Source organism: Cuculus canorus, chromosome 24, assembly GCF_017976375.1.
Source record: "Cuculus canorus isolate bCucCan1 chromosome 24, bCucCan1.pri, whole genome shotgun sequence".
NCBI lineage: Eukaryota > Metazoa > Chordata > Aves > Cuculiformes > Cuculidae > Cuculus > Cuculus canorus.
Window position 1 is genome coordinate 2,831,039 of NC_071424.1, and position 21,842 is coordinate 2,852,880.

At 56.6% G+C, this 21,842-nt stretch overlaps 1 protein-coding gene across 1 annotated transcript; it reads left to right on the forward strand.

The window, feature by feature from the left end:
• Window positions 1-686: 686 nt before the first annotated feature.
• TAFA3 (TAFA chemokine like family member 3) lies at window positions 687-20,371 on the forward strand. The gene is made up of 6 exons (XM_054087963.1): window positions 687-806; window positions 7,143-7,226; window positions 7,461-7,576; window positions 16,621-16,770; window positions 17,540-17,664; window positions 18,901-20,371. Exons 3-6 carry the CDS (start codon window positions 7,462-7,464, stop codon window positions 18,910-18,912), a joined length of 402 nt encoding a protein of 133 aa, XP_053943938.1. The 5' UTR covers window positions 687-806; window positions 7,143-7,226; window position 7,461; the 3' UTR covers window positions 18,913-20,371.
• Window positions 20,372-21,842: the final 1,471 nt, after the last annotated feature.

Genomic DNA, 21,842 nt, shown 5'->3' on the forward strand with positions numbered 1-21,842 from the left:
ATGGACAGACAGATGGAGGGATGGACGGGCAGGAGGATGGATGGATACTCAGCCAGACAGATGATGGACTTGAGAATGGACGGATGGATGGGAGGATGGACAGACAGACGATGGACCGGAAGATGGATGGATAGATTGATAGAGGGGCAGATGTGTGGAGGGATGGGAGGGTGGATGGACAGAAGGATGAGACAATGGACAGACAGATGGAGGGATGGGAGGATGGATGGGCAGGAGGATGGATGGACACATGGACAGACAGATGATGGACTGGAGGATGGATGGATGGATGGATGGACAGACGGACGGATGGACCGGAGGATGGATGGAATGAAGGATGAGTGGAATGGAGGGTGGATGGATGGACAGATGGACTGGAGGATGGATGGGCAGATGGGAGGATGGATGGACAGGAGGATGGGTGGACACATGGACAGACAGATGATGGACCAGAGGATGGATGAATGGATGGATGGATGGATGGATGGATGGATGGATGGATGGACTGGAGGACAGTTGGATGGGTGGATGGATGTACCGGAGGATGGATGGAATGGAGGATGGATGGAATGGATGGATGGATGGACGGACGGGCAGACGGACGGACGGACGGAGGGGTCCGGCCGGGTGGGCGGTGTCGGGGCGGGCGGCAGGCGGCGCTGCGCCCCTTCGCGCCGGCGCTGACACCGGGGCCGCCGGGCTCCGCCGCCCCCGCCCCGCGCAGTGCCGAGCCCCGAGCGGCCCCGCGGCCCGCGGGCGGCGCGGACCCAGCAGCGGCCATGGGCGGCCCCGGGCGGCTCCCGCAGGTACGGCGGCACCCCGGCAGCACCGGGCGGGGGTGAGCCCCGGGACCGGCCGGGGAGGCGGGGAGGGATGAGCCCCGCCGGTCCGGCGAACCGGGGAGCCAGGGAGGGATGAGCCCCCGGTACCGGCCGGGGAACCGGGGAGGGTTGAGCGCTGCCGGTACCGGGGAACCGGGGAGGGATGAGCTCCGCCGGTACCGGACGGGGAACCGGGGAGGAATGAGCCCTGCTGGTCGCGGTCCCCGGGAGGGATGAGCTCCGCCGGTCCCGGTACCCGAGAGGGATGAACCTTGCCGGTACCGGGGAGCCGGGAGGGATGAGCCCTGCTGGTCGCGGTCGCGGTCCCGGTCCCGGTCCCGGGGAGGGATGAGCTCCGTCGGTACCGGCTTGGGAAGGATGAAGCTTGCCGGTACCCGTCCCGAGGCGGGCTGAGCCTTGCCGGTACCGGGGAGCCGGGGAGGGATGAGGCTTGCCGGTACCGGCCGGGGAAGGATCAACCTTGACGGTCCCGGGGAGGAATGAGCTCCGTCGGTACCGGACGGGGAACCGAGGAGGGATGAGTTCTGCCGGCCCCGGGGAACGGGGCAGGGATGAGTCCCCGGGCTCGGCATCCCCGAGGGCTCCGGTCCAGGGCTCCGCAGCGATGGGAGCAGCGTTGTCACCATCCCGTGCTCGCCCCGGGAGGGGATGAGGATGCTTGCCGGGGGGGGGGAGGGGAGATGCTGGTCCCCGGAGAGGATGCTGGTCCCGGGAGGGGATGCTCGCCCCCGGGAGAGGATGCTCGCCCCCGGGAGGGGATGCTCGCCCCCGGGAGAGGATGCTGGTCCCGGGAGAGGATGCTCGCCGCCGGGAGGGGATACTGGCCCCTGGAGGGGATGCTCGGCCCCGGGAGGGGATGCTGGTCCCGGGAGAGGATGCTCGCCCCTGGAGGGGATGCTCGCCCGTGGGAAAGGACGCTAGCCCTTGGAAGGGCCCGGGTCTGGCCGCAGGGTGCTGCCGCGGGGCTGAGCTCTGGCCAGGGGTGCAGGTTACCCCGGTGAAACCATTCTGCCAGCCCTGTGAAACCGGTTGTGGTTTGGGGATTGAAAGCGCTTGCTGGGCTGCTCCGAGGTTACAGCACCTAAAGCCGCTTCTTCACCCCGGGAGGGGAAATGAAGACCATTTGCCGCCTTCCTGGGGCGCAAGCTGTCCCCTCAGCCGAAGCTCCAGGCAGGGCAGGCTGGGATGTGGGCTTCAGTCTTCTTCTACTTTGTTCCTCCCTGCTGTAACTCCTTCAGTTGGGGTGGATGCGCTTCTGGTCGATGCCAGGCTGGCGCGGGGCAGGGCTGCTGGCGTCCTGTGCCTCGTGGGGTGGCTCGAGGATGGGGAGCAGCGTGCATGGAGCAGGCATCCCCTCCCCTGCGATGGGAAGCTCAGTGGTCCGGGGGAGCGCACGAATTGTACCAGTCTCATTCTGGAGAGAGGCAGGAGCGGATCCGTACCGTGGCGCTGGGCAGGGAGCAGGAGTCCCCTCCTCCTGCCCATTAGCTGTGCCTTTGGATGCAGTGAGAGGCTTTGGGGGGCTGCGCATCCCTGTGTGAAGCATCCCTGCCCTGGGAGAGCTGGCCCGTGCTTGGGCACCCACACCCCGACCCGCAGAGGTGAGATATTGCATCTCCTGGGGAAACCATTCCAGCTGTCAAGTCCTCGATTTTCTCCACTGACGCGTGTGACTGAGCTGCTGTTGACCTCTGGTTTCAACCCCCTGATGAGAGGTTCTGCCAGGCAGAGGTTCCCGGCACTGGAGGAATCTGAGGTTCGAGCTGTCAGCAGATGACCTCCAAAATGCCAGCAGCAGCGGGGTGGTGGGATTCACCGGGTGATGGATCAGGAATAGGCCTATGCTTGGGCAGAATTAGAGTTAAAAACTCCTGCTCACCTTGATTGGGAAGGAAATGCTGCAGATGCTGGAGGAACGAGCAAGGTGGTGGAAGTAAATCTGTGTAAAGAGGAGGAGAGAGCACCCTTGGGGGAAGGAGTCTTCTGCCTTCCTGCTCGCTCCCCTGTCACCTCTCTGCCAGGTTAGAGGGCACGTGCCTCGTGATGCCCTCACCAGCACGCCTGTGGGGCTGGACCGCAGCAAGCGCACCCCGAGTCAGAGCTAAAATGAAGTGTGCAAAAGGACTCGGCTCAGCCTGGAGCTCTGGAGCTTGGGCTGGGCTCTGCTGTGGGGGGGATTCCCTTTGGGGAGGAGCAGTGCGGTGTTCGGAGCAGTATAGAGCATGGGAAGGTGCAGGAGTTCCTGCAAGAAGCTCCCAGCAGCGCAGCTCTGAGTGGATCCGCTGTCCTCCCATCCCGGCTCTGCAGCTGCTGGAGCTGTGACTGCTCGGCTTTGCCTGTATCGGAGCATCCTCAGTGCTGTGGCGGCAGCTGGGCTTTAGCCAGGCTGAGGAACCCCAGGCTGTGGAGGTTGCTGATGGTGTCCGCCTGCGCTCGGTGGATGTCAGCATCTTGCTGAACGGCCTCCCCAGGGATCCCGCCAGCGTTCGGCACTGCCACCTTGTCCCTTGGCACGGGCAGCAGCAGGGGCTTGGGGGTCCTGGGTGCAAACCTCACAGCCTGCGCGTGGCTGAGTGTTTCCTCGCTGCCCAGCGTGGAGGATCCAGCTGGTGTTCCAGCTCTGGAGGAGAAGGGAGATGCCCTGTGCCAAGCCTGCCTTGCTGCTTTTGCCCTCTCTTGGCAGGCAGAGCCTGTGCCATGCCTTCCCCGGGGGGCTGTGGGGGTGTCTCCTTGCTTGCCAGGATCTTGGAAGGCAGCATCAGCTTCTCGGGAGACTCAGCAGCCTCTCCGTGCTGCTGCTGTCGCCTCCATCCACGGAGCTTTGCTTTGGGGCGAGGGAAGAACGCCTTCCCTCTGGGCAGCACCCGCGGGCACCCGGGGAGCTCGAGGGGTGCAGCGCTCCCTCTGAGTGGGGTGGGGGTCAGTTTGGCTGCTGCTGTCATGAGCTTTGCCGAGTGGCCGTGTGGCGCAGTGGGGACGTGCGGGATGGTGACGGGGCTGCGTGTGCATCCCCCATCCTGAAATGGTCTGACTTTTTCCTTTGGGGAAGCATTAAAACAAAATCTCCGTCTCCTATGGGCAGTGTGACATTAGCAGCGGGGGGAGGTTTCCGTGCGTGCTGGGCTCTGGCCACGTTTCCCCCCTGCTCCGTGGTCGGAGCGCGGGGCTGCCCGGCACTGCGGACCCCTTGGATCGTGCTTGGTTGCATCGGAGCCTGCACCTTTTCTGGTACCAAATGAAGGTGCCCAAGTTCCAAGAAGTGCTGAAACAGCAGGAGAATGGAAATAGCTGTCGGAAAACTGGCAGAGCTGGAGGGCCAGATGTGCACGAAGGCTGACAGCGCCGGAGCTGCAGCACGGAGGGCTTGTGTCAGCACAGGAACCAGGCGAGTGCCAGCCTCCCTCGCTCTTTTTTTTTGGGTGGAATTCTGCTAACTATAATTATCCAGCTCACACGGACCTTTGCAAACAATGCTCCAGCTTGGCAGGACTTGGAGCATAATCTGGTGTGACAGAGAGTCCCTCATTAGCACCGCAGGGCGCCGGGCCACCTTCCAGCCGGGCTGTGAGGGAGCAGTCCTGGCTGGAGGGTCGTGGCTCTACATGTGGCTTTAATGAAGAAGAAGGAAAAGATCTCCAGCTTCCATGAGTGGAGGTCCAGGATGGGGCTCTCCTGGTGTGCCTGTGTCTGCTGGGAGCCTTGGAGAGGCTCTGGTGTGGGTGTAGCTGGTGCCCGAGGGGAAGGATGCGGATCCATGCAGAGGAACAGTCACCTCTGCCACACTGGATCCGACCGAGCTTCATCTTCTGAGAGATTTGGGTGCTTTGTGGTTACTCCATGTCCCAGCTCAGACCCGAAAGGCGGAGAGCAGCCGACAAGAAATGGTAACGAAAAATCCCCCAACATTCCGAACAGAATATCAGAGAGGACAGAATGCTGATATTTTCAATCAGAATTAAGTGCTTTGACGTGCCAGAACACCGCTCTTCATTTCAAAATGACATCCCAGGCTGAAAAACTTCAAGTCAGACCAAACAGCTGTAGCTGAAGTCTCATGACGATGGAGGTTGATGACTGTCAAAATAGCAATTTCTGCGAAGCTGTGTTTTCCGATGGGAGTTTGTACGTGAGTGGGAGCCCTGAGTGCCTGTGGCTCCGCGCAGGAGCATCGCTGCGGTGGCCGCTGCCGGGGGGTGGCACCTCTTGGCCTCGTGCGTCTCCAAAACGCCGTGTGCTCCTGTGGCTCCTGTGGCTCAGTGCGGTGGTTTCCCTTCTGAGCGCGGCGTGGACCGTGCGGGCTGCATTATTGATAACCCCATGATTTATTTATGCTTCCTTGGCTATGACAAACAGCTCAGCTTTTCTGAGCTAAATATAGTTTGCACTGGGAGCACATCCCTGTCCTGTGTGGAGTGGAGACGCTTGCTTTTCGGTCCAGAGGAGAGGGTCAGGGACGTCTCCTGGAGATCTCTTGTGGACTGAAGGGTCCCTCCTGGGACCAGGCTTCTCCAGAGGGACTCCGGCATGTTCTGTGGGGCTTGGTGCTCATGCCTGGGTGCCTTGTTGTGCTTTCCATGTGGAGCAGGAGCTGGGAGACTCTGGATGCAGGATCTGGGAGACTCTTGATGCAGGATCTGGGAGACTCTTGGTGCAGGAGGTGGGAGACTCTTGGTGCAGGAGGTGGGAGACTCTTGATGCAGGAGTTGGGAGACTCTGGATGCAGGAGGTGGGAGACTCTTGATGCAGGATCTGGGAGACTTTTGGTGCAGGAGGTAGGAGACTCGGTGCAGGAGGTGGGAGTCTTGATGCAGGAGGTGGGAGACTCTTGGTGCAGGAGGTGGAAGACTCTTGGTGCAGGAGGTGGGAGACTCTTGATGCAGAAGGTGAGAGACTCTTGATGCAGGAGGTGGGAGACTCTTGATGCAGGAGGTGGAAGACTCGATGCAGGAGCTGGGAGACTTGGTGCAGGATCTGGGAGACTCTTGGTGCAGGAGGTGGAAGACTCTTGGTGCAGGATCTGGGAGACTCTTGGTGCAGGATCTGGGAGGCTCTTGGTGCAGGAGGTGGGAGACAGTCCTGTCTCTTCAGCTCGTGTCCACCCAAGATGCGATGGCTTCTTGCGCACCAAGCCGTCTCGGATTCATTCTGGCGATGCTGGGGCTCAGGGCAGTGGTGCTGCTCTGCAGGGCTCCTCCGGTCGCATGGCGCGCGGCACAGCCTGCGCGAGGGCTGTGCTGGAGCAGGATTAGTCCCTCGTCACTGGGCGGCAGGGATGGAGCTGGGAAGGAGGTCAGGATGCCTGTGCCCTCCCCGACCACACTTCAGTCCGCTCCTGTCCAAGCCGAGCATCCCACACTGCTAAGCGGGAGTATTTTCTTACCTCTAAATTATTTCCTAGCATAAAATATGTGCTTTTGTCAAGATACCTTTCTTTTTTATCTGGGCAAATGTCAACATTTTTGGTGACATTTTCTGCCTTCTTTTTTTTTTTTTTTTTTTTTCCAGCTGGGAGAATCAAAACTGAAAAAAATCACTTTAAATCAGCATTTTTGAATGAAACGTTTTTCGTTTTGAAATGCCAGTTTAAAATGGAACAATTCATTTTGAAATGCTTCAAAACAAGAAGTGCCCTTTTACCACCTCAAATCACTTTGTTTTGATTAAAAATGTCAGTGTTTTCGATGCCGGCACTTCATTACAGGAGCCTGTTTCACTGGTTCAGACTGATCCAGAGCACACAGAGATGTAGAAGATGGGTGAAAATTAAAGATATCTTCTCATAGCTGCCTGGGTTTGTCCGGTGCCCGGCCGGCATCCGACGTTGCCCGTGTTGGCGCTGGTGGATACGGGCAGGGAGGGAACTGTGGGCAGCCTCGCCATCCTTGTCTTCATGGCCTCGTGATAATAAATGATGATCCGGCACTGAAGTTTTACGGGGGGACATGGTTGTTTGCCCTGGACCCAGTTGGATCCCAACAGGCGATGAACGAGGTCCAGAGGCTGTCGCTTCGCCTGGTGGGTGCTGAGCGGAGACGTTGCTGTCCAAGTTCTTGCCGCTCGCACTTCTGCCCGCAGAGCTTCCATCTCATAAACCAAGTCTTTGGGGAGTTAAATTCTTCCTTAAGAGCTCCAAATGATGTAAAACTCTGCCCCTTCCCAGCACGTCCTCATGGTGTAGGATGGTGTGTGGGGCTGGCCGAGCCCCGGGGTGTCCCCAGCCGCTCTAGGGGACGCGGCGGTTGGTGCTCCCCAGGTTCTTGAGGTGGGTATCGCTACCCCTGTTTCTCTTTCTCCTTCCAGACATGCTGATGTCTACCCCTTGCCAAGACCTGACCTACCCAAGGCTGGCAGACGCGCAGGTGTCCGTGTGAACCCCAGTAAGAGGTAACTATCGCTTGGCTGGGCTGCTGCTGGGCTGGTTTCTTTCTGTCCTGCTGCCACGGCCGAGCCCGTCCGGGGGCAGTGGATGGATCCCATATGTGTGGTGCCACCCTGGTCCCCGTGGCCACGTGTGTTTGGGGGCTGCATTGCTGTGAGCAGCAGTGTTGGTGTGTTGGGCTGCACCTTCCAACCTTTCTCACCCCTCTTCCTCTGTGCATCTCTTCTTGGTTTTGGTAGAATGAGTGAGAGAGACATACAAAGCCTGAGCAGATGGGTTTTCGTGCTCACTCTCTGCCTTACCACACTGTGGGGAAGACTGACGCTGGCCTCCACCCACCACAGAAGCCATTCAGGTAGGGGAAGCGATGTCCTCACTGTTTGCATCATGCTCCTGTGCATCACCCTGAGCCCCCCTGATGCTGGTGGTACCTCGGGGTCTCCATGGGATGCTCGGGATTGGGGTTGGGATGTTTAGTGAGGGTCTGTCCCTCGTTTCTGGGTAGGAGGACACGTGCGTGTGGGTCTTGGGTCGTGATGTTCACCATCTGCGGGAGCGGGCAGTTGTCTCTGGGAACCAGAGTCTGATGGCCCAGGAGACCTCAGGGTCCGGGCGATGAGGATGAGTGCGCTGAAGACGCAGGGCAGAATCCAGCAAACAGGTGCTGAAAGGCTCTGCTTTTTTCTCTCCAGTGCCCCCAAGACAGCCGTGGGATTTGCAGTTTCAGTGTCCATGTGGGCAGGAAACAGCCTGGGCTGCTCCTTGGAGACGGGCAGAAGCCTGGAGCCGTGTGGCAGTAAAGCCGTTCCTTGGAGTAAATACTTAATATGGGGCATTTACTATAAAAGCTGTTGTTTGGTGGTTCTGGTTGGTCTGAGGAGCTGAAAAAAAAATTTCTTCACGTCTGTAGCAAATTCAGAGGCATAGTTATGCTCTCAGGTTATTACAGAGGTAATTGTCACCCTGTGACAGAACTCTTCCCATCCGAGTTGCAACGTGTGTCCCAAACCCTCCGTGTGATACGATGGACGCCGTCTGCTTTAGGCTTTCATTAGAAATGTTAGCGCTCTGGTTGTAAAGATCATCTTGAACAGAGTATAAACTGATGTAGAACGGAAAGTCCTGCTTGGAAAGCACAGCTTGGCTCCGGGGTGTTAATTCCTCGCTCCCCACAGTGGTTCCCTGTGCGCGGTTGTTGGGATGGTGCAATGGATGGGGAATTTGGAGGAGTTACGTGAACGCACGGCTGAAGTTTGTGTCTTGAGAAGAGAAGCAGCTGAGAAGCCGTGCTCAGCCCTTCGTGCCCTCCCGCCTGCTCTGTCCCATGCAGCGGGGATACAGCCCGCTGCTCCAAGGCGAGGGCTCCTCGGGACCCGTGTTTGGAAAGGAAGGCATTTAGGAGTTAGTTTGGAATTGCTGGTGCCCTTGCCTGACCTCACACCTTACCCCGTTCTAATTCTGTCATTTTTGCCTGGCAGTGAAAGCAGTTTTGATCCTATAATCCCCATCCTCCTTGTTTAAAACCAGAATGTATCTTCCCAAGTGGCTCCGTCAGCCAGCAGGCAGGCGGGTACCAGCCTCGCCTTCTTTCTAACCTATAGAGAAGATAAAACTCTCAATCATTGCTGGGATGACCTTTGGCACAAGCTCAGGACTCTGTGGCATTGGGGCTCAAGCCAGAGAGCTCTGCTCCTCGCTGGCCGGAGCAGCTGGTGGGGAAGAATCAGACCTGACATTCATAAAGCGGTGACTTACTTTGGTCTAAAGTGCAAAAGCCCCAGTGTCCTCGCGTGGTGTGAATTATGTATAAACCTCGCTCCGTATGCGAGGAGACAGGCCGTGTATCCGCGTGCTCTCCTGCACTCACTCAGACTCATCCACAGTGGACCAAGTTTTCCGCTTTTTATTCAAGCGGGTTCTCCCCCGCAGCAAAGCGGCCACAGCAGGAGCAAGTACTTAAAAGCTTCCCCCCACTCTGCGTCTGTATTAACACCGTTCTGTTTCTGCGTGCCTTGGTTTCCCGGCACTGGAAGGACATTGTGTGGCTGTGCTGGCTACTGCCTTCTCTCCTCGGATTTCCATGGGCTCAATCAGGAATTCCAAGGCTGCTTGTTGAGTTCACGGGCTTTGTTTTCTGGTTCCCTCTACTTTTGGGATGGTTTTCGGTAAAGGTTATGATTGAGAAGCACTTTCATAAGGTTGTTGTCCTAGGAAAGCTGCCGTTACGTTTCTGCTTGGATCTGAAGGTGGGAATGGGGATGGCAGTGCTGCTGCTCGCCTGCAGCCCGCGGAGTCAGAGATGCTGGCAGACAACGTGCCCGAAAGGACAGATACAGCCAGAACGTTTATAGCATCAGCTTTATTCCCACCTCAACCTACCTGTGGCACTTCAAAATGAGCCATAGCAGGGGGAGATCTTTAATTGTGACAGTGTGGTCACAAGGTTTCAGAGCCCCCAAACTCAGAGCTTTGCCCGGCGTGTAGACCTTCTGTGAGCATCCAGGGAAACGCTACTCTGCAAACATCCGACCGTGGAAATGGGAACTCATCTCTCGTGCTCACCCAGCGCACGGGGAACGGTGCTGTGTCCAAGCGGGGCGGCGCTTCCTGGGGTATGGGCTTGGATGTAAACAGCCGCATGAATCAAGTGCAGACATTAAGTCGTTTGGAAATGGAATTGGAGGCTCCTTGGTGAAGAATGATTCACCGGCAATTTAATCCCACGTATAACGTGGCGAGCCCTACGTGATGAACAAGGATGAGCTCTACGTGATGAACAAGGCTGAGCTCTACGTAATGAACAAGGATGAGCCCTACGTAATGAACAAAGATGAGCTCTACGTAATGAACAAAGATGAGCTCTACGTGATGAACAAGGATGAGCTCTACGTAATGAACAAGGATGAGCTGTATGTAATGAACAAAGATGAGCTCTACGTGATGAACAAGGATGAGCCCTACGTAATGAACAAAGATGAGCTCTACGTAATGAACAAAGATGAGCTCTACGTGATGAACAAGGATGAGCTCTACGTAATGAACAAGGATGAGCTGTATGTAATGAACAAAGATGAGCTCTACGTGATGAACAAGGCTGAGCTCTACGTGATGAACAAGGATGAGCTCTACGTGATGAACAAAGATGACCTCTACGTAATGAACAAGGATGAGCTCTACGTAATGAACAAGGATGAGCTCTACGTAATGAACAAAGATGAGCTCTACGTGATGAACAAGGCTTGCCTGGCTGGATAGAGTTCCCACAAAGGTGGCCCCGGCATCTTCAGCTGAACCCCTCTAATGCTGATAGTCAAATTGCCATCTTTGCCTTCGTTAGCACTCATCACTCAAGCCCGAGCACAAGGAGAGGCATCTTGCCAGCTGGGATTTGCTTTTGGGAATTGAGGCTCTCAGTGAACGGAGAGCATCAATTCTGACGGTCTTGTAAGCAACTAGCCAGAGCGTTGCTGCTCAGAGGGAAGACGCCCGCTCTGCGTTTGTTTGTGTGATGCTTCTGCAAGATTCCCTCTTGCTTGGGGAGTTTGGTTTCTCCATCACGTGCAGCCTTTGAATTGGGATGGGACTATTCCTGAGCCACCTTGGTGAGGCAGGAGCTGTGCTGGGTGTGTAGAACCTCGGCTCGGTGCCGCGGGGGAAGGCAGGTTGTGTTGGGAGCTGGATCCTTTAGCTGCAGGTCTGTCTGTGACACAACGCTTTCAGCTGTTCTCAATACAATCCAGGCACTGAGTTTTGTACTTGCAAGTGCAAAGTGATGGGATTTGCATGGGCAGTTCATGGATGTGCGCACTCGCATGCGCAGCCAAGGGGGACAAAGCGTGAGCTGGAGACCTGAGATGACAAGGTAGTAAAAAAATCCCCACTGATGAGCAGCGATAATGAGCAATAAAAACAAGCCCGCTTCCCTCCAAAACCCTCTTAAATAATACATGCATCTAAGGCAGGAGTGATTTTAAGGCTTTAATTATTTAGTGAATATTAGTAGGAGAGTTGTTGCAGGGCATGGAGCACAGATCGCTCACGCCGCCGGCTGCCTGCGAGCCGCTCGCTCCCAATGCCATGCTGCCCTCCGAGCCTTCGGCTCCACTCCCTGACAGGGCTGGACATCTCCCTCCCAGGCTCTGCTGTACTGTTCCGGGACACCCAGAGCCATCGAACAGCATTCCGGTGCCCAGGAGGGAAGGGGTTTCAGTGCAGAGGGCTTGGGCACTGCCTGGCAGTTACCTGCACTCAACTTCATTTCACAGCTCCTTGCCCGTGAGCAGGGTGATATTTTACACTGAGCGTGTGGAGCCGTGCCCGCGCCTCCCCGAGACACAAAATGTGTCATCGCAGGTTGTGCCGTAGAAACCCGTGTCCTGCTGCTCGCTTAAAGGTCAACCCAAGCAGGAGAGCGGTTTTGTTTTATTTTTGCGTGCAGGATTCAAAAGCCTTGTGCTCTTACGATGCTTTCATGGTTCCATGAGATAAGAATGTTTCACAAAGGGCTCCGGTGGAGAAATACCGGAAAAATGGGAGAAGCATGCCAGAGGCTCTGGAACTCTTCCCAGGCTCTCTGGGGCTTTCCTGCTCTTGGTGTTAAACACATCATCCACCCGCTTTGTATTTGCAGCCTCATCTGGTTCAGAGTTCCCTGCTGCTCAGCACAAGGAGAAGCAGCCGCAGGGAGCTCTTGAGGAGCCCTTCGCTCTCCCTGCGCTCGGGCTCTGGCTCTTGGCTCGCTTTTCCCAGGCACGGCACATAAAAACCTGGCCTGGCAGGGAGCTGGGAGTGCCCCTCGGCACTGCTCTCCTGCCAGCACCCATCGACACGGCGCTGCTCACCTCTTCTGCAACGAGGAACCAGCGAGGTCTATTGCTGCCATCCTGGGAATCACCGTATTCGATGCCGAGGGGTTTGTCTGTGTCCGGTTACAACCCCCAAACTCCTGAGCTCGCTTGGATGCGGGGTCCGCAGCGTTTGAGTCTGGTGTGCTCCATCCTGCCTGCGGGCACGGGGCCGGAGAGGGGATGACTTTGATGTGCAGGGAACTGAGATGCTCCACCGCAGGTGAGGTGGCTCTTGAGCAGGGATCGGAGCCCGTGGCACTCTCTCCTGCTCCGTCGCAGCCTGCGGCTCTGCTGGGAGCTGTCGCTGCAGGAGGGGATGCACCGTGCCCTGATGCCCTGCCTGGTGAGAAGTGCCTGCGGCGAGTTTCCAGCCTAATTGTGCCCTAGGGTGGGATGTCAGATGCTCACAGATCTGTAGGCAGATGAAAGGATTTCACAGCCTGAGAGAGGGCATGGTCCCAGGGCGTGTGCTGCTGGTCTCTGGGATCCTGGCGGGTGCCAGGAGGCTCCCTGACCTCCGTGCCGCAATGGTTTGGCTTCGAGCTCTTCATCGTTTGAATCCTGGGGTGGAAGCAGGCTGTGAGATGGCAACAGTCTCAACCTCTCCCTGTCTGCTTTTGCTCATCAATTGTGGCCGTGGGTGATTTCTGCCCACACGCACGGTGCTCTTTCCCACCGGCGCTTCCCAGGCACTGTCTGACCCGGGCTCAAAGGAAAGCTTTCTGCTTTGGAGACGAAGCAAAGGCTTTCTGAACCTTGCTGTTCCGAAGCTCACAGCTCCCCAATACAGACCTGCACCCCTGGTTCTCCTCAGCTCATCACAGCCCCAGGAGCACAAACCATGAGCTTAGTGAGAGCATCTCCCGCTTGCTGTGGGGTTTGCCTTCCCGGTGTGATGTGCACGGACAGCTGGGGGCAAGGGTCCGCAGGAGCCTACAGGGAAGCTTGGGGAGGGTCTTGATCAGGGAGTGCAGAGAGAGGATGAAGAGGGGAGGTTTTCAGCTGAAAGAGGGGAGATTGAGATGAGATCTTAAGGAGAAACGTTTGTGCTGGTGGTGCTGGTAATCCAAGACGCAATCCTGTGTGATGATGTGGGATGCAGGGAGCACTGCCGCTCTCTTATGGTGATGCTGTGATCCGGAGAGTGGAGCTTTCCTGGGGAGGGGCACAGTGGTGTCACGCTCTGGTCAGGGCTGGTGGACAACAGAGTTCAACTCCTCATCCTGCTGTGCGCTGCCAGCAGCCAAGCGCATCCCCAACAAAACTGGTTAAAGACTGTTTACCAAAACCCACCACAGAAAGCACAGTGTTCAACCTGCTGAACGCTCACCAACATTGATAGGATGGGAGAATTGGGGTTGTTCAGCCTGAAGAGGAGAAGGCTCCGGAGAGACCTTAGAGCAGCTTCCAGTGATGAAAGGGGCTCCAGGAAAGCTGGGGAGGGGTTCTTGATCAGGGAGGGCAGGGACAGGATGAGGGGAAATGGTTTTTCAGCTGAAAAAGAGGAGATTGAGATGAGATCTTAGGGAGAAATGTTTTGCTGTGAGGTTGGGGAGGCCCTGGCCCAGGGTGCCCAGAGCAGTGGTGGCTGCCCCATCCCTGGAGGGGTTCCAGGCCAGGTTGGATGGGGCTTGGAGCCCCTGATCCAGTGGGAGGTGTCCCTGCCCATGGCAGGGGTGGAAATGGATGGGCTTTGAGGTCCTTTCCAACCTGAAGTATTCTATGATATGAACAAGGTGGACCATGGAGGATATGGAGGTGGACCATATCCTGTTGTCCTGGTGGGAGCACCTTCCTTGTCCCTGCACACCCATGGTCTGCCAGAGCGGCCAGCGTTCCTTGGTGGGAGCAGCAGGGATGCAGCGGATGCTGGTGGGCTCCAAGGCTGTGGTCCAGCGCTGCTGGCATACTCTGCGGCCGCAGTGAGGCGGAGGAGAGGAGAATGTTTCTTTATCTCCCTGCTGCACCTTTTTGAGCAAATTAAAAGGGCTTTGGTGTGTAAGCGAGCTCGTATTGCACGGCTGTAATGAGTGATTTCTCAGTTCTGCCTGGCTCTCCCTCTGCTGAACCTTCCTAAATTAGCTGGAAATGAGAAGCTGGAGAGCAGGAGGGAGAGGGAGCAGAGGGGTTGCCTGGCCCTTCCTCCTGGGAAGAGCTCTGCTAATGAAGATTTGCAGGGAAACGTCTATAAAAGCGAGCGAAAACCACAGCTACGCGTAAACACTGAAGTTGGAGGGTACAAAAATGCCACGGAGAGTGGCTGTGTCGGAGTGCACGGGGTGGCTGAGGGGCTCCTCACAGTCCTGGGGTTGAGTGTGGTGGGAATGTGGGTTCATGGTTGGCCAAAGTCTCTGCTTGTTCCTCAGATTACTTGGAAAATCACGTTAACCATAAAAACAGGGCAAAACCAGTCACATTTGTTCTGTAATGAGTTGCTTTCCTTCTCATTTTCACCAAAATCCAGTATTTCTTTGTAAAAAAATAATGGAAATTATCATTAAAGCTGAATTATGGCAGCATTTAAAAGGAAAGATAAAATTTATGGTCAGAGATGCTATTACAGAGCGCTTCCCGGATAGGTAATTGTGTAATTATTATAGTCAGCAATGGGAGTGATTGTCATTAAAAGAAAATTGCCATGAAATAACAATAAACAAACCCAAATTGAAGCTGTGGTAGTTGCCCAGCCCGTTCTGCCCATGTGCCAGTGGGGTGTGCGGCTGTGGCTCCCTGGCCGAGCAGGCTGCGACGGACTGGCAGTGTCATCTCTGCCCAGGTTCGTGGTAGGATGTGGCCTTTTTGCACAGCTACAAATGTCTCTGTCCCGACTCCGGGCTGGTGGCATCGCTGGAGAGGGGCAGCTCCTTTTTCCTGCCCTTTTATCTCCTGGTTGGTGCTTGGTCACGGTGGGAATGGGAGAAAGGTGAGGACTGGTGCGGCTGGAAGCCAACGTAGCTTGAAGCCAACGTCCCCTTGGGGTGGCAGCTCCTGCAGAGCTGGGCTGCGGACACAGGAACAAGATTCTTCACTTGGTGGGGTTAGGGGTGGATGGGGCACCAGGACCCTCATCGGGATGCTCCCGGCGGTGGCAGGGAGCAAAGCAGAGCTGGGAGCTGAGGTTTGATGGGCAAAGTGGCAAATGATCATCAGGTTGGAGCAACTGCCAGCATCGCGTGTGCTGGGAGTATGGGTTTGTGCTCCACCAGCAGCAGCTCGCAACGTCCCGCTTGCACCCTGCACCGAGCCTTTCCTCGAGTGGCTCCGGAGCTGAGGGTGCAGAGCAGCCGGGTCTGACACCGTGATCCGTGCTCGTGGCTGTGGAAGGGGCTGAGCGTGTGCTCCTGAGCTGAGGATGCACAACAGCCGGGTTTGACTCTATAATCCATGCTCGTGGCGGTGGAAGGGGCTGAGCGTGTGCTCCTGAGCTGAGGATGCACAACAGCCAGGTCTGACACCGTGATCCGTGCTCATGGGTGTGGAAGGGGCTGAGCGTGTGCTCCTGAGCTGAGGATGCACAACAGCCGGGTTTGACTCTATAATCCATGCTCGTGGCGGTGGAAGGGGCTGAGCGTGTGCTCCTGAGCTGAGGATGCACAACAGCCGGGTCTGACAGCACGATCCGTGCTCGTCTGCACACGTTTCGGGATGGCACAGTACGGAAACACAGCTTGCCTGTCCCCCTCGCAGCCCGGCTCCTGCTCGCTGCGGAAATCAAAGCGTGTTCCCGGTGACCCAGGGGATGTCTCGGTGCGTGGCTCTGCGCTCGCTCCGCTGTGCTCATTAAACAGGACCTGCAGGGATCACCCGCTCTCAGGGCAGGGGAATGAAGTCTCTCCAGCCCTGTTCAGCTCATTTGTATTGCGCTTGTGTGGGCCATTACCCAGCGAGAGTCATTGATTTGTGATGCTAACTAGCTCCTAAACCCGGATCCCAGAGGTGATAAGCCAGCACATTAGTTTTCTTTCTTCCTTAATATTTTAATGGCACTGGGAGGGGGAGCAGCGAAGCAGCTCGGATTTCTGATGAACACGGTGACATTTCTGTGTCACCACCGCAGGGCGGAAACACCGTCCTGGTCCTCCCTGCTGCAGCCAGAGGATGGTGTGTGGTGGCAAGATGGGAGCGTTGGTTTTGGCTGGGGTCGGAGGTGGTGGCACTCCGAAGCCAAGGGCAGCACAAGACACCATCCCCTTTTGCGGCAAAGTTTGCATCTCGTTACCAGCTGCGATTAATTAATGTGCTCATTCGTTTCAATACAGCTCTCGGCTTGGCCATGGCAAGGAGCAGATAATTTTGTTGGGTAGGATGGGTGTGAGAAGTAGGAACTCAGATGCTGGAGGTCTGGAGCAGGACCCGTGCTATGGGTGGGGTGGGAGATGCTGTGCTGTGCTGTGCAGGTGTCAGCAGCGGCCCAGGGTGATGCCGGAGGCTGCAATAGTGCTGCCGGGCTCTGCCTCCGTCGCGACACACACTGGCAGAGCTGTCGATGGGAGGTGGGCAGGGGGCTCCAGGGCACAGCCCTGCATGAAGGTGGCTGTTTCTCCTCCCGCAGTGCACGTAGAGCCTGGCACCTGCGAAGTCATCGCGGCTCACAGGTGCTGCAATAAGAACAAGATCGAGGAGCGCTCCCAGACGGTGAAATGCTCCTGCTTCCCGGGGCAGGTGGCGGGGACCACGCGAGCTGCACCCTCCTGCGTGGATGGTGAGTACCCCACAGCCACGAGCCGGTGCTGTGACCCCCCTGTCCCCGCGCCTCCCCCGTCGGTCAGGCTGCTGGGGAGTTGCTGTGCCCCTGGGATTAACAGAGACCTGCCCAGAAGCTACTGCAGCAGAGCAGAGGGGGACAGGGAGCAGTTAGGGGCCACTCTCCATTGGTGTGGTTGCGTTACCGCACTCCCTGCAGCCCTGGGCTGTGAGATATGGGGCTCCAGAAGTTCCAACTCCTCCAGAGCATCACTGCACGGGAGCCAGGAACCGCAGCACCAATCCCTGCGTGTCTGCTCACCACACTGCTGCAGGAGGAGGCAGGGATGTGACTCCAGCTATGCAGCCCCATCACCCGCCAGGAGCACTGAGCAAAGCTACAGCCATGTATTTTTTATCAAATGGCATCACAGCCGCAGGTTCTGCTGGCGTGGTATCGATTCGCTTGACAGCCGGTGTCCTGTGAGCACGGTTGTGTGCACCAAGAAATGCCAAGATGAATTGTCAGGGGTTTTTTTTGGCCCAAACAGCTCGTGTGTGTCGTCTTTCCAAAGAGAGGGGAGCCCTCTCTGGTTACCCGCATTGGGGCATCACTTATAAGAGCCTAAGAGAGTTGAGCAGAGCTAAACAATCCCCGTGCCTCTGTAAGAGGAGCCTGCGGTGGATTAGCGAGCAACATTCCCCCTGCTGCCACTCCCGAGCAGCTCCCCTGGCTGGGACAGGTCGCCGTGCCACAGCCTGGTTGCTGACACCCTCCTCTCCACCAGCCTCCATCGTGCTGCAGAAGTGGTGGTGCCAGATGGAGCCGTGCCTCGACGGGGAGGAGTGCAAAGTGCTGCCCGACCTCTCCGGCTGGAGCTGCAGTAGTGGCAACAAAGTGAAGACGACCAAGGTACGTCGCTTGGCAGGGAGAAGCCTGAGCATCCCTGAAGTGTTCGCAGAGGAAAGGGAGAGCTCCGGCTTGTCCAGAGCGTGTGCCGTTTGTTCGGGATGCCCCAAAGCAAAGCGGAGGCTCCAGGCTGTTGTCACTTTGTGGAGGCAGCACAAAGCCCCAGTGGATCCCACGGCTTTGCTGATGGATAACTCCCACGGGGAGGCTCGGGGAGGAGGGCGTTGCGTGGCTCAGCCCGCAGGCAGCCGTGCTGGGGGTGTTTCCGTACCATCCCAGGGCTGCTGCTGCTGCTGCCCAGCATCTCCCGCTGCTCCCGGGGCAGAGGTTGCTCGGCGCAGCCCTGAATCCGTCACTGCTCCCCTGTCTGAGGCAATCGGCTGTGACAGAACGTTACATGATTATTATTTTCATGGCTTGCTGAATGCCCCAAAGAACAAGGTATAATTAAAATTTTATCAAACTCATTAGTAATTACATATATGCCATGCTTAATCAGTTGCATAATTTTATAATCATTGTTCATACTGTTGAGTGCAATTATTCCTATGCCTTAGTTTTCCTCGCCCTGCATCCTCTGCCATAAAATCATCATATTAAGCGATGCTGGGAGTTTTTTCATTCTTGCTGTTATTTTTGTGCACAGAAAGTGGGTTTTTTGCGGACATCCCAGAAGATTCCTTTGGCCCTGGGAACCCATCACTAACCAGTAACTGCAACTCTACATTTAGCTCCTTGTCTTTTTCCCATCAGAATATTGTTTATTCATTTTCCCTGTGCTGCTCACTAAGCCCAAAACCTCTGCTCTGGCTTTGCTGACCTGGGCTCTCGCTGGGGACCCTTCCCCTTCTGCTCTCCTCCCTTGTCCAGCAGCCCTTGGGCATCTTCGTGGCACCCCTTGGGGGTCCCTTGCCCTTCCCTGAGCAAGCTGCATTCTGGATATGCAGACCTGTGTTTTCACAAGGATTTTGGGTGCCCTGTTAGGAGTTGTGATGAGGGAGCTGGATTTGCCCCTCTGCAGACCAAAACCCCAGGGAAATCTGGAGCATGGGGTTCACAAACAATCCGCAAGCTGAAACACAGCAAAATTTCCCTCAATAAGTCAGAGCGAACCGTATTTGCATCTCCTGAGGCTTCTTGCTGACAGCTCATGGATGGAGGAAGCAGCCGGGTGCATTGGATAACGGATTGACCGTTTCCATTAGCAGGTGTCTGCCTACCCTTCTGCTCTGCCCGCAGGTCACGCGATAGCATCCGTGCAGCTCGGCGGTGCCTGACCAGCCCCAGCGCGGCTCCTGGCGCTCCGCAGAGCTGGCAGCAGCAGGATGTGGTCCAGACGGTGCCTGTGCAGTTGGGATGCTCTGGAGCTGCTGTCCTGCTCCTGCCAGTGGGACCGTGCCGGATACCAGATTGGAGCATTCACTGAGCTCTGGCTTCCCAGGAGATGGCAAGTGTGGGACTCCAGCACAAAGGCAAGACTCCTGTCACTCCCAGGAAGATGCTGACCGACCAAGAAATGGGCTCATTTTCCATCTTCTTAAATAAAATACTCCAGTCCCGTAAGAGCTGTCAACAATGCAGACAGAGAGTGGCCCACCCGAAATGGGCTCTGTTCTGAAATAGCTGAAATCCTTGCTGTGAATCGCCTTTCCCCATCTCCCAAGATGTTGAATCGGAGTCGCTGTCAGGAATTGGGAAGCCAACGGTTGTGTGAAAGCCTCTCTCGTTTATCTCGTGGCTCCTGAAGCAGGCGCTGAGCTCCGAGCCTGACCTCGCGTCACCTGGGAGCTGCTCCAGCCCCGGAGCGTTGTGCTTTCCTTGTCCCAGGATTTGGCTGCTGCGACTACACGTGGTGGATGCAGCGGTGTGGCCGGGGCTGCCTGACACCCCATCATCCCTCCGGAGATGGTGAAATGTCTCCATGGAGCATGCTGCTGGCTTCTCCTTCTTTGGTCACTGCATTAACCAGGCTGCGAGTCTCATTAATAGCTGTTCTCCGCCGTGCAAGTCCCAGGCACCGAGTTTCCGCTTGTGTTTGCAATCCAATTTCGGATACCGTGGGGGGGAAGCCCTTGGGTCTGGTGATGCTGATGCCGCGCAGAGACCCAGACCCAGCCAGGCTTCGTTGCTTTAATTAAAAATAAAGGAAAATATACCATCTCCTGGCCCTGAGCTTGTGACCTTCTCCAGGATGCATCATCTCCCCTGGTGTGGCATCTCCAGGGGGAGAGGATGGGAGCCCTGGTGTCAGCGGGGCTGGGGTCTGCGGGGCTGCTGCACTTGTGGGGCCGGTGGCACGTGGCCTCAGCAAAGGCATCGACGCCTCCCCGGGTCCCCAGCCCCGCTCCGTGACCTGCCAGGGGGACGAGCCAGCTCAGGAGGGACCGGGCGCCGGAGCTGGCAGCACAGCGCGCTGCCCAGGGGATGCTGGCATGCGTGCAGCCGCCTGCCTCCGTGCTGCAGCTGCCACCAGCACCACTCATTATTTAGACGGTTTTTTTAATGGGGTACGTAATCCCGGCTCCAGATGCGATGTAAATACCAGACTGTGAAATAATAAATTCATTTTAATCTCTGCAAAGCATCTTTTCATTCAGCAGCGAAGGGAGGCATTGGGAGCCCTTCTTTTGCCGACCGGACCCGAGGCGGAGGGGCTGGGGGCTCTGCCCTGGCTGTTGAGCAGCAGCTGCTCTCATTACTCATACAACTGTCTAATTCTCTGGCTCAATAAAACCTTTTGGCTGAGACTTACAGTCCTTAATTACTCGTTGCATTAAAAAGGCACACTCTTTCATTTACCCGAACCGCGGAGGAACAGTTCAGGTGATGCTCAACGGGCAGATTTTCATCTCGATGTCACTGGTGTTGCTGCAGGGATGAATCTGCCCATGTCCTTCTGTTTCCACACGCTGAGATCTGACCGGTAACAACCTTCTCCAGCTCCTGAGGGCAGGTGGCTGTGCCGGTGGCCACGGCTACTGATGTGCCGCTGTCAGTTGTCCCGTCGCAGGCTGCTGGGTCACCCAGCAAAGGGCTTTGGAGCTTTGTCATGTGTTTGGATGTAGGTTTTGTTCTTATCCACTGCATGGATGGAGTGGTTTGAGGAGCAGCAGCTGCCTGTGGCTGCCTGTGCACCCAGGACCATTGAGGTCTCCCAGCGTCGGTACATCGCTGAGCTGCTGGTGGGACACCATCAGCTGTGTGGTGGCTTTCTGTCCTGGCACAGATCAAAAATACCCATGGGATGGCTTTCCTCCATCAAAGGAGTGAGATGTGCCCAGGCCACGAGTTAGCAGAAGGGATGCACGGCAGGAGGCTCCTTCCCTGGGGAGAAAAGGCTGAGATGGACGAAAGATGCAGGAAAAATCCAGCGTCAGCTTTCCGTACCTCTGCTGATGCAGAGCCAGGTCTGGGGGAGCATCTTACCAGTTAATAACAACAAACGGAGGGAGGGGAAAAAAATAATCAGGATAATTGGCAAGAGATTCCTCAGCACTGAACAAGAAGAGGATCTGGCCTGGGAATGGCAGGAATCGTCCCCCCTTGGAGGGAGGTGAAGGGCAGGGGATGGGACAGGGTTCCTTGTGACCCGCTCTGGGCTGGGGACGAGGGCCAGCGCTGCCAGGCTGAGCAGGCACTGGTCAAGCTTATCCATCCAGTGTTGTTCACAGCGTGAATGGCTTCATAGAATCCTGGAATGGTTTAGGTTGGAAGGGACCTCAAACCCATCCAGTTCCACCCCTCTGCCATGGGAAGGAAACCTCCCACCGGCTCAGGGGCTCCGATCCCCATCCAACCTGGCCTGGAACCCCTCCAGGGATGGGGCAGCCACAACAGCTCTTGGCAATCTGTTTAACCCCTTCTTTCTCTCTGATATTGACTGTATCTGGTATGAGTGTGTGCTTGAGGGACAGAGAAAAGCCAAGAAAGGCTGATTAGTTTCTGGTGCTCCTGGAGCAATGGGCATTAGTTCCTCCAGGATTCTTCTGCTGAGAGCTTTCCGTGTCCTGTTCCCTCTTCCTTTGGGCAGTGGCTCCCAGCGCTGCTGTGTGGTGTCTCCGCAGGGTCCAGGGCCAGCCCGTGTTTGTGCCATGCCCCACCAAGCGCCCAAGCTGCCGAGTGCAGGCTGGAAATCTGTTATTTCTAACAACAACCACTGGAGCATCCCTGCTTGGCTCGGC

Excerpts from the sequence above, each read along its gene's own strand:
- TAFA3 (XM_054087963.1), top strand. The coding sequence starts at position 7,462 with ATGAGTGAGAGAGACATACAAAGCCTGAGCAGATGGGTTTTCGTGCTC. Across the intron at positions 7,577-16,620 it reads CCACCACAGAAGCCATTCAG|TGCACGTAGAGCCTGGCACC; the intron begins GTAGGGGAAGCG and ends CTCCTCCCGCAG. Across the intron at positions 16,771-17,539 it reads TGCACCCTCCTGCGTGGATG|CCTCCATCGTGCTGCAGAAG; the intron begins GTGAGTACCCCA and ends CCTCTCCACCAG.